This window comes from Cyprinus carpio, chromosome A12 (genome assembly GCF_018340385.1).
Source record: "Cyprinus carpio isolate SPL01 chromosome A12, ASM1834038v1, whole genome shotgun sequence".
NCBI classification, from domain to species: Eukaryota; Metazoa; Chordata; class Actinopteri; order Cypriniformes; family Cyprinidae; genus Cyprinus; species Cyprinus carpio.
In genome coordinates, this window is record NC_056583.1 from 26193409 (window position 1) to 26205840 (window position 12432).

The window sequence follows — 12432 nt, forward strand, 5'->3', positions numbered from 1 at the left end:
AGTAATCCACAGCACTCCAGTCCATCAGTTAACATCTGGAGAAGACAAAAGATGAAACACATCCAGCATTAAGACGTTTTTAACTCAAATACATAGAGTCCATAATCCATAATAACACTTCCTCCAGGTGAAAAAGTGTTCTGGTGTGAATCAGGAGAGAAATCTGCACAGATCAAGCAGTGTTTAAACAGCTCTAAACAAATATGTGTCTGGATTCTGATGAGAGAGACAACAGCAGATGCACTTTTTCACTGGAGGAAGTGTTATTATGAACTATGTATTTGAGTTAAAAACATCTTACTGCTGGATGTGTTTCATCTTTTGTCTTCTCCAAGATTGTTAACTGATGGACTGGAGTGCTGTGGATTACTTGTGGATTATTGTGATGTTTTTATCAGCTGTTTGGACTCTCATTCTGACGGCACCCATTCACTGCAGAGCATCCATTGCTGAGACACTGATGCAGTGCTACATTTCTACAAACCTGATGAAGAAACAAACTCATCCTGATCTCGGATGACCTGAGCGTGAGGACATTTACAGCACATGTTCATTTTTGGGTGAACTATTGCTTTAACTTAAACCTCAGGAGGCTTCAATTGTATATTTGAGCTCATCTGGGAACTCCAGATTCAGATGAAGTCCTCATGTTCTCAGCGTTCGTTCAGTTCAGGAAAGTGCTGCAGCCTTCCTCATACAGTACGAGGCTGATCGGAGATCAGATCTCATCATCTGCGTGCGGTTCTCAGAGAGCTGCTGTGAACGTCGCAGATGTCGAACCACTGCTGCTCCACGTCTCTGCGGGGCATCAGGCCGTTCGGTGGCAGCGAGGCGCTCCGTCTGCGATCTCTGCCGCTCACCATCCTCCAGAACCACGAGCCCTTCAGCAGAAACACCGTGTTGTGTGAGTATGAGAAATACGCCGCGTCCAGGTTACCGAGGGGGTGGTTACCGGGGACAACGGCGGGAAACACCTCTGTGAGTTTTTGTGGGGAAGAAGAAGCCAAGCGGTTCATGCGCACATCAAACCTGAACACCTGCAAATGAATAATGTGCAATTACTATCATCCTGCTAAATCTCCATTGGACACTGGAACTATTCATCTTGCATTAAGTGTAGAATATTAGCAGCTGTTACCTGTGAGCCCTTGAAGAAGTAGATGTGAGCATCTCTCCGGTCGTAGTATGCAGTGTCCACTGGTCCAGACACGCCAGGAAAGCCTTCAGAGATCAGACGAGGGTACGAGAGGCCGTCTGAGTCTTCAGTGAACACCTGATCGTTCTCACTGTCATAACGCCAGTACTGCACACCTGAAACATCACAGCGTAACATCAATACATACATGCAGACATCTAAACACAAACAGTGTAGTATGCACTTCTGTACAGTAGTAAAAAACATGTTACAGTGCTGGATCATTCAATTTTGAATTAAATATATCATTACTAATTGATTGAATCTAATAAGTGAACATGTATCATGCAAAATACAAATGCACAATGTAAAATAAAGCAAAATACAAATTTAAAATATGTAAAAAAAATTTTTAAAAAAATCTAAAGACAAATCTGCAAATGCATAATTATACAGAATGCAAACGTAAAATGTAAAAAAAAATGCAACAATAACAAACGTACAATGCGAATTTAAAATATGCAAAAAAACTGCAAAATAAAAATATAAAATGCAAAATATAAATGTAAAATATGTAAAAATAAATAAATAACGGCAAAACACAAATGTAAAATATGTATTTAAAAACTACAAAATACAAATGTACAATGCAAAATAATGAGAAAAAACACTGCAAAAATACAAAATGCAATGCAAAACAATGCAAAATACAAATGTAAAATATGTTTAAAAAAATGTGAAAGACAAATGTACAATGCAAAATTATCCAAATGCAAATGTGAAATGTTTTAAAAATTCAAAAATAAAAAGTGTACAATGCAAAATGCAAATGTAAAATATGCACAAAAAAAACCCTGCAAAATGAAAATATAAATTGCAAAATATAAATGTAAAAAAAACCTTGCAAAATACAAATGTGCAATGCAAAATAATGCACAATATAAACATGAAAATATGTAAAAAATAAATCAATAAAATAATTGCAAAACACAAATGTACAATATGCATTTAAAAGAACCCTTGTAAAATACAAATGTACAATGAAAAATAATGGAAAAAAACACTGCAGAATACATGTAAAATATGTAAAATGCAAATGTACTGTTATGAAAGTACTTTGTTTGCTGTTCACAAAGCGTTTTCTTTTTAAGAAGCAAATAAGCTTTTGCTGTAATCTCTGTGCAGTGCATCTCTTTTAGTCTTTCAGTTAAGATTGTGTTTCTATACTCTCTCAGAGGCATATGAATAAGCTCATAATAAGTAAACAAATACCTTTAAAGAAGTAGACAGCGTCTGTTTTGCGGTTCCACACGTGAACGTAAGCGTCCACGCCGCTGGAGGGCAGCCCGTGCCAGCCCACCTGCACCGCCACCGGATCCCCGTAGCGGGTTCTGTTATTACGGTTCTCATAGAGCCAGTACCAGCCGTCTCGCATGAAGTAGGTGTTAAAACGCACCACCACCTCGCCGTACGCCGTCTGCTCCTTCCTGATCCAATCGAACGCGGTGCTGAAGCGGCCCTTACACACACCTGACAGAAAACACACACAAAACTAATTACATTTCTGTTTATGCTGTAAGAAAACCAAGCATGGTTTATTTGCATTGTGGGATTATATTCATGACAATCAAAGACATTTCCAACTCAAATTCTCATTAGTGTAAAATAAAAAAATCTCATTGTTATTCATGCATAACAACCACACATGTACAACAAATACTATAATACTGCATACATGTAATAGTGTAATAGTAATGCAAATTAGGGTTGAAAATGTGTTTGTTATGAAAACGGTCTCATAATGTGTAGAAATCTTAAAAATAGGCATAATTTTCTTAATGCATATATATAATGATATTATAAATATAATCTCTAGTGCTCACCGTACAGGCTCTGAATGGATTTGCGGTCCATCCAGTCGATCTCAAAGCCGGCGTCCTGAGGAAGGTAACTGGGCTGCATGATGGATCCGGACCGGTAGATGTGAGGAAGCCCTAAAACATGACCGATCTCATGAACTGCTACCTGAATGAAACACACGACACGCTACAGTCAGAGATTCAGATCAGAGATTCAGATCAGTGATTCAGATCAGAGATTCAGATCAGAGATTCAGTTCAGAGATTCAGATCAGAGATTCAGATCAGAGATTCAGATCAGAGATTCAGATCAGAGATTCAGATCAGAGATTCAGATCAGAGATTCACATCAGAGATTCAGGTCAGAGATTCAGATCAGTGATTCAGATCAGAGATTCAGATCAGAGATTCAGTTCAGAGATTCAGATCAGAGATTCAGATCAGAGATTCAGATCAGAGATTCAGGTCAGAGATTTAGATCTGTTTCAGAGATTGCAATAAAAATCAGAGATTCAGATCAGAGATTCAGATCAGAGATTCAGATCAGAGATTCACGTCAGAGATTCAGGTCAGAGATTCAGATCAGAGATTCACATCAGAGATTCACATCAGAGATTCAGATCAGAGATTCAGGTCAGAGATTTAGATCAGTGATTCAGATCAGAGATTCAGATCAGAGATTCAGATCAAAGATTCACATCAGAGATTCACATCAGAGATTCAGATCAGAGATTCAGATCAGTGATTCAGATCAGAGATTCAGATCAGAGATTCACATCAGAGATTCACATCAGAGATTCAGATCAGAGATTCAGGTCAGAGATTTAGATCAGTGATTCAGATCAGAGATTCAATCAGTGATTCACATCAGAGATTCAGATCAGAGATTCACATCAGAGATTCAATCAGTGATTCAGGGCAGTGATTCAGATCAGAGATTCAGATCAGAGATTCACATCAGAGATTCAGGTCAGTGATTCAGATCAGAGATTCAGATCAGAGATTCACATCAGAGATTCAATCAGTGATTCAGATCAGAGATTCAGATCAGTGATTCACATCAGAGATTCAATCAGTGATTCAGGGCAGTGATTCAGGTCAGAGATTCAGATCGGAGATTCACATCAGAGATTCAATCAGTGATTCAGGTCAGAGATTCAGATCAGTGATTCACATCAGAGATTCAATCAGTGATTCAGGTCAGAGATTCAGATCAGTGATTCACATCAGAGATTCAATCAGTGATTCAGATCAGTGATTCAGATCAGAGATTCACAAGCATCTGTTTCAGAGATTGCAATAATAAAAACATGCTTACTTGAGTTTTGCATTGTATTTAATTTTCTGCATCACTGATGTCAGTGAGCATTTATTGTTTTTTTTTTAAAGCAGTGCTTCTTTTGCATTGTATTCGTGACCTTACAAAATGTAAGATTTTTACAGACAAAAAATATCAAAGAAAACCTAAACCTACTCAAACATCAAAAATGGATTATTATTATAAAACTGCACAGACCCACCAATATGCACAAACGCGTCTGAAAATTAAAATTATTCTATGATGCAATTTATTGAAACAATATGATATAATTATAATTATTATAATATAATTCTCTTAATTCCTAATCTTTTTTAAATTCCTATTTTCTTAATCTTAAATCTTCAGATTTCATTTTATTTTACTTCTTATTTTTATTTCTATCTATTAATATAATTTTATTCGATTCTGGGCAAAGAGTGATATCAAGTGTTTCACTACACATCGTACTGTGTATGTCTGCGTATACTTTGTCAGTGAAAAAACCCAATTATAAATTAGCCTCGTCTTGTGTGTTTCAAATTTTATAAATCTAAGTGCAATTTTAGTTTGTCAGTGATCATGCGCGTCTGTAAGTGAGCCTCGTCTTGTGTGTTTTGTAGTTTCGTGCGTGCTCTCACACGTTACCTTGAGGAGACTGATCCCGCTGCCCGTGTTTGGGACGGTGAAATGTTCATCATCGTCAAAATGAATGTCCCCGAGGAACCAGGCGTGAGCGAACTCTCGCCCCGCGCCGTCAAACCGCTGAGAGCAGCCCAGATGACGACCTGCAGGGGGCAGCAGAGGGTTCAGTGATGATCCTAGCGGCCGTTCATTCACTTTTGCTTTGAAAAAAAAATGCAAGGTCTCTTATTTTAATGCTGTTAATGTTGAACTGACCTGTCCCGAAGCCCAGTCGGATGTCGATGTCCTCCAGAGGCGAGTCGACGTCCTCCACGAACTGCAGCGGAGAGACTTCGCTCCACATGCGGAAGGCCAGTCTGAAGATGTACTTCTGCTCGTCGATGGACAGCTGACTGCTGTACCCTTCTCCCATCAGACGCCACTTCAGGAGGCTCTTTGAGAAGGCCATGTGTCCCTTCCACTCGCTCGCATCTCTCCTCCTCCTGCTCCTCAGAAGCACTGCTAGGTGGCGCTGTTTCCGCACGTGAGGTTCGGTGTTATTGGCTGCATCGCTGGCATTCACAGCAGCATGAGTGTGATTGTGTGTTGTGGTGCTGTTGGACTCGGCCGTCTCGTTCAGCTCTTGTTCGGTAGACTCCAGCTCCTCATCCTGGTCCGCGACGCCACACCTGGGTTTATTCATGGCTGCTTTGGTGGCGTCATCAAACACACCTGTGACGGGCAGACCGGACACCCGCTGGAACTCCTTCAGGGCCGAAACGAACCGGAGATCAGGGCTGCTGGATCTGGACACGGTTCCTCCCTCCTGAAGGTCCAGAGAGAGACTGACCTCCGTCTCATCCGCTGGGATCTGAGGATCATCTCCGTCTGCGGCCTTTATGAAGCCGTACTTAGACAGAAACCGCTGGAATAAAGCAGAAACAGCCAGAGACCAAGAGCTTTGTCAAGAACCAACACTGAGGAGAATATAATTACATGATATTACCTGCATAAACACAGTTAAAATTAATATAAAAGTAACATTTCAATGTTTTTTACATTTCTGCTCATCAACACCGAGTAGAATGTACACTTGAAAAAATCATAATATTTTAATACAATAATTATAAATAATCAAAAATGTAACATTTTAAGGTTATTTGAATTTCTGTTCATCAACGGCGAGGAGAATACACACTTGAAAATAACCATTATATTTAAATAAAATCAAAATAATGTACTATTTAAATTAAAGTAATTATTATATATTAATATAATAAGTATATAATATATTTACTGCTGTTCAAAAGTTTGAATTTTTTTTAAATAAGTTTCTTCTGCTCATCATTTATTTGATCAGAAATACAGAAAAAACTGTTATATTGTGAAATATTTTTACAATTTAAATTAGGTTTTCTATGTGAATCTCTGTTAAACTGTAATTTATTTCTGTGATGCGCAACTGTGTTTTAAGCATCATTACTCCAGTCTTCAGTGTCACATGATCTTCAGAAATCATTCTAATATAATGATTTACTATCAATGTTGGAAACATATTGTTACAAAAGATTTCGATAGATAGATAGACAGACAGACAGACAGACAGACAGACAGACAGACAGATAGATAGATAGATAGACAGACAGACCTGTGCAGTGTCGGTGTCGGTGATGAGTTCCGCCTGACGGATGTCGGTCATCGCGTCTGAGTGATCTCTGCTGTGGAAGACTTTCTCCGCGCTGATGAAGATGAAGGTCCGGAGGATGAAGATCAGCCGGATCACAGCCAGCATCGTTACAGTTCCGCTGCGCGTCCGTCCTGCTCTGAGAGTGAGCGCGCTTGAACTCCACGCGCTTTTAAAGTGACGCGCGTCTCGAGAACGACCTCACGCGCTCACGCTTCTGTGTGAAACAGCAACAGCCGGATTATTTCGCCATAAAAATAAGCGAAGCAAAGACTGACACGAAATAAAGCTGTTCACCTGAAGCCACGCGACTCACACCTGCCTGAGAAACACACTCACCTCACCTGTGTCATCATCACACCTGTGCTCACCTGCTCCACTGACGCGCCTGAATTCAGCCGTAAAACACATTTTAAACATTAATAAATAAACATCTTTGAATTTAAATAAAAATAAATATATGAATGTAATTTAAAATACTAATTTTAAAGTTATTTAAAACTCTACCCATCAACATTAATGGAGTATATATACACTTGAGAATTAATTAAAATAATTATAATTTAAAATATTTTTTAAGGTTATTTAAATTTCTATTCATCAATACTGAAAGTAGAATATACATTTGAAAATAAATATTATTTAAATAAAATGTAAGTATTTTATTAAATTAAATATATCATAATTAAATGTAATTAAATATGTAATTTAAAAAATTTTGCTCATCAACATTGAGAATATACACTTGAAAATAATCATATTATTTAATACAATTTAAATATATTCCTGTAAATAAAATAAAAATAATTACAAATATTATCAAAAATGTACCATTATACTCATCAACACTGAGGAGAATATACACTTAAAATATTTATAAACGTAACTAAACATTTTATATTTTCAATTTAAAATTCTGCCCATCCATCTATCTATCTATCTATCTATCTATCTATCTATCTATCTATCTATCTATCTATCTATCTATCTATCTATCTATCTATCTATCTATGAAGAGTTCATTTGCAAAAACAGATAACTCTAATTTAAACAATTCTCAAAAATCACGTTTTTTCATTCATAAAAAAATACTAAAAATTCCAGCTAACAATACAACACAATAAAAACATGATTACATAAAAAACATGATTTTTGAAAATGCAAATAAATGCTTCATATATATATTTGGGGCAAAATATGGCATGAGCACATTCTTTAAAAATGAAGTAAATTTTAAACATACAAATACAGAGTAAAGAAATGCAGAGAAACACTAAGCACAGAGGATGAGGATGAGAGAGGAAGGTGATTCTCATCATGCTGTGACGATGCACAGGTGTGTTCAGAACATCAGGCAGGTGTGAGCAGATTTACTCAGCTGACAGAAACAAAAGCCCTTAAACACACACACAAACACACACTTCCTTCACTAACAGCCACAAACTTAAAACACTCATCAGGGACGTGTGAGTCCAAGTCGTGTGTGAGAAATCTTCTGATGTGCTGCTGAAGCACAGACAGTAAAACACTCGATCAGAACTCCCTCGTGTTCAGCTGAAAGAAACTACAGCAGATTCATATCTAAAGATGCTGTCGCTTTTCCAAACACATACACTGACTCTTCATTCCATTTGTCTTTCACTGCGTCCCGTTCTGTAGAATAAAAACATTAGATTCAGTATGTATTAACTGCAGTGTCACAATGCAAAACAAAGCATTAATGCTGCTAAAACTTCATTTTCTTGAAGTATTTTTATCATTTTAATCGTGCATCTATTTTTTTTTTTACTTTGACCTGATATAATAAAAAAAACAAAAAAAATAACTCAACTCCAACCTATAACTAAAAGATAACTGTAAGCACTTACTCTTTTTCCACTTTACAGACAGTTGTATTTACATTTACATGCGTGCATTTCACAGACACTTTAATCATTGCATTCCAGCTAAACTTTTTTCAGTTCATGCCCTTCCTGGGAATCGAACCCATGACTTTCCTGTTTGCTTGCGCCATGTAAGATTTCAGAAATACTGCTTTAATGTTTGAGAATTTGAGTTTCTACATTTGAAAGATTATTAACACTTTTTAAATCCTCCCTCCACACTAAAAAACTAATTCAGTTCATTTTATTACTTATAATTTAGTTCAGGGTTATTATAGTTAACTAAAACTGGAACTACAATTAAAACCATTAAAAGAATATTTGTTACTTGATTTTTTTTTTGCAACATTCCTCCTTTTAATTTAAAATAACTAAAACTAAAACTGAAATTAATAAAAACTATACAGAAAAAAAAGCATTTGTGACTTTTTATTTCACAATTCAATTTTTTTCAAAAAGTTGATACCTCACAATTCAAACTTTTCCCAGCGATTCCAAACAAATAAATACACAAACAGCAAGATATAAAGTCAGAAAATCTGTTATTTATGTAACAGACCAGAAGTTCATCACTCTCCTTTCGCAGTATGCGTGTATTTATTTATTTAGTTTGTTTGTTTGTTTTTGTTGTAAAGTGTTTTGTTTTTTATGATTTTAATCAGTTTTGTAAACAGAACCGTTATGTATTCTATTTTAATTGTACAATTTTATCATATTTTATACATGTAACTTAAACATGTTTATTGTAAATTAAAATTAACCACATTTTAATTAATTTAATTTAATTAATAGAAACTATACATTTATATAAGTGCTGTCGAACAGTTAATCACAATTAATCGCATCCAAAATAAAAGTTTTTGTTTGCATAATATATGAGTGTGAACTGTGTATTGTATAATAATCAAACAGTTTATACAGCTAACACATACATAATGATTGTAAATAATCAAGCAGGATGCAGTAAAACACGAAAAATGATGCAGTTTAATACTCAAACTCAGAATTATGAGAAAAAAGTTAGAATTTCAAGAAATTCAGAGAAAAAAAGTCAGAATTGCAAGAAGGAAACGCAAACTCTTTGTTATAATGTAAAAAATGAAACATCAGTATAATATTTTATTTGTAAAGTATCAAAAACAAAATTTAACAAAAAAATAAAATATTTAATAAAAAAAAACTAATAACTAAATAATCACAATTAAATATAAAGAAATGGCAAGCAACACATTGAATTAAACATGACATTCTGAAAACTGAAAAATATTTTCTTATAATGAATCTTATTTATGTAATCTTTGTTTCATTTGCATCTTCAGAAACATAGATCTGTCCCTTCAAGGGTTAAACCTTGTTATTAGTGATAAGAGTTTATAGAAGAAATACTAAAAAGTTTAAATAAGAATGAAATAAAAGAAGAAATACAAATATTTTATGGGCCATATGTACGTGTATGTATTTGTGTGTATATATATATATATATATATATATATATATATATATATATATATGATATAATATTTTAATATATATATAATATATATATATATATATATTATGCTTTTTTTTTTGCATTGTGACATTTTAATGACTATTAAGCACATTAAACCTCCACATTCTTATTATTATAATGTAAAAATAAGACAATTAGATATTATTTAACTTGTAAAACATTTACATGACAGTAGTATTTCTTATACAGCATTAAAGTTGTTGGTTGAAATTCTTTATAAGCTGTTCTTAATTGTTGCAGTTTATAGAGTTGAAGTGTCAGTAAAAATTACCCTTTGCAGGTTTTCTGTAAAACAGATGTGACATACAGTACTCTCTTGAGATCTAGTGTGTTATATTTCTATATTTGTATTATCTAGTGTGTGTGTTACAGTGACTGTGATTAACCCAATATTTCATTCATTTTAAAATATGACTTTTTTTTGACAGTCCTGATCATCTGTTCACAAAAGAAACATTCTGAAGCTCATGTTTAATAATAATAATAATAATAAACACCTAATGAACATATTATTACTCATCAAGCTATTTCACATCAATCTCTTACGAGAGAGCTGAAAAGTCTGAGGTCAGTAATGTTTCTGAAAGAGTCTCTTCTGCTCAGCAAGGCTGCATTTCTTTGATCAAAAATACTGAAAAAAATTTGAAATATTATTAGAATCTAATACAGCTGTTTTCTATGTGAAAATAATTATAAAGTAATAAAATTGAAATAAATAAATTCTGTGAAGTTTTAAGAACTGAATGTTCATTACAAATAATGAATTTACATTATTTTTCTAGTCATTTTTTAAAAGTAATTGGCCTTAAAAAATATATTAATTTCTGTAAAATAAAATAGTTGTTTTTTCATTTCAAAGTTGTAAATAGATTATTGGGGTACAATTTAAAAGTAAATACTATTTCAGTCTTTCGAATTTAAAAATGTATGTTTAATTTAATATATAACTTTATTTGTAATTAATACTAATTAATTTAGTAGCAAATTTATTTAAAATTTAGTGAAAATTGTTTCTACACCAAAATTTTTTATTATAATATATAAAAAAATATATAACATCATAAAAAAAATAATATATAAAAAAAAATTCCAATAATTTTTCAAGTCCAAAAAATGAAGAAATTCCTTGATGAAAAGTTTGATTTTTTTTTTTTTTTTGGATGAATGTATTGGCAGCTCTATTGGCAATATTTTCATACTTCAGTCTGGATTTATAGTCTCTTTCTGTTACCAAGGAAACCGTGTGTGAGCTTTAGTTTTGTTACAGTTGCTCTGTGTTCTGCATTATTATTTTTAGACTATGTGTTTATTAATAGAGTTATGAATATCTTTTAGTATTTGAGGGAAGACACTTAGCTGAATAAGTATATCCATAATACATTTAATTAAAAAATAGCGATGTACAAACATGTTTGTGATTTATAAAAACATGATACAAGCTAACAGGGAACGTTTTTTTAATGTTATTGGGGAAAAAAACTTATTATTTGATATACATTCTGAAAACATTGAGAGAAAGCGTTCTGAGATCAGCGTTCTCAAATATGATTTTTCTAAGAAACGTTTTGTAACCTTTAAATGACATTCTAATCATGAGAAAGAAACTGGACATTTAACGCTCTTAGAATATTACAAATAAACGTTGAAATAACGTTTAATTTTGAATAAAAATAAAGTTAGTGGAACGCTGTAAAAAACGTTTTGTAACCTTCAAATAAGGTTGTAATCTTCATGTTTGTTTAGAAACATTTCAAAACAGTGTTCGCACGAGGCTTTTATATCTTCAGTTTGTTAGCTGGGATCGTTTCAAGTCGGAAGTGTTTCTATGCTGCGCTGTTACCATGGAGATTACAAACAAAACACGCTAAATCAAACCAACGTGTCTGCGCGTTAACATTAGCGACAGCAGGTCTTTTGACGGCGGTGTTTTGTTGTTTGATTAATAAATAAAGCTGTATTATAGTTTGATGGACTCGCAGTACGTGAGCCGGACTCTGGCGCGCTGTCTCTCTCAGGGTCTCGCGGAGCTGATCGAGCAGAGGCCGCAGGATCCCATCGAGTTCCTCGCGCTCTGGATCCTCAAATACAAACAGAACCAGGAGCTCCAGCAGCAGGTCACACACACACACACACACACACACACACACACACACACACACACACACACACACACACACACACACACACCCACACTAACACACACCACACACTACAACACACACACACACACACACACACACACACACACACACACACACACACACACTCACCACACCACACTCTCTCTCTCACTCACACACAACACACACCACACACAACACTCTCTATCACCCACCCACACACACCCACACACACCCTCACTTCACACACACACACACACAACACACACACATCACAACACACACACACACCACACAACTCTCTCTCTCAACTCACA

The 12432-nt window shown here is 34.6% G+C and overlaps 1 protein-coding gene across 3 annotated transcripts; it reads right to left on the reverse strand.

Moving 5' to 3' along the window:
• Window positions 1–393: 393 nt before the first annotated feature.
• On the reverse strand, window positions 394–7011 carry mmp21 (matrix metallopeptidase 21). 3 transcript variants are annotated; one of them, XM_042768214.1, is made up of 8 exons: window positions 6939–7011; window positions 6564–6816; window positions 5192–5840; window positions 4940–5079; window positions 3019–3160; window positions 2408–2665; window positions 1139–1311; window positions 394–1037 (listed from the first exon to the last, which is right to left on the reverse strand). In XM_042768214.1, the coding sequence occupies exons 2-8, from the start codon at window positions 6705–6707 to the stop codon at window positions 729–731; spliced, it is 1815 nt and encodes a 604-aa protein (XP_042624148.1). In that variant the 5' UTR covers window positions 6708–6816; window positions 6939–7011; the 3' UTR covers window positions 394–728. The 3 variants fall into 3 exon arrangements, with proteins under 3 accessions (XP_042624148.1, XP_018964801.2, XP_042624149.1); XM_019109256.2 differs by having other exon boundaries at window positions 6897–7011; XM_042768215.1 differs by having other exon boundaries at window positions 6944–6971.
• Between the last annotated feature and the right edge of the window lie 5421 nt (window positions 7012–12432).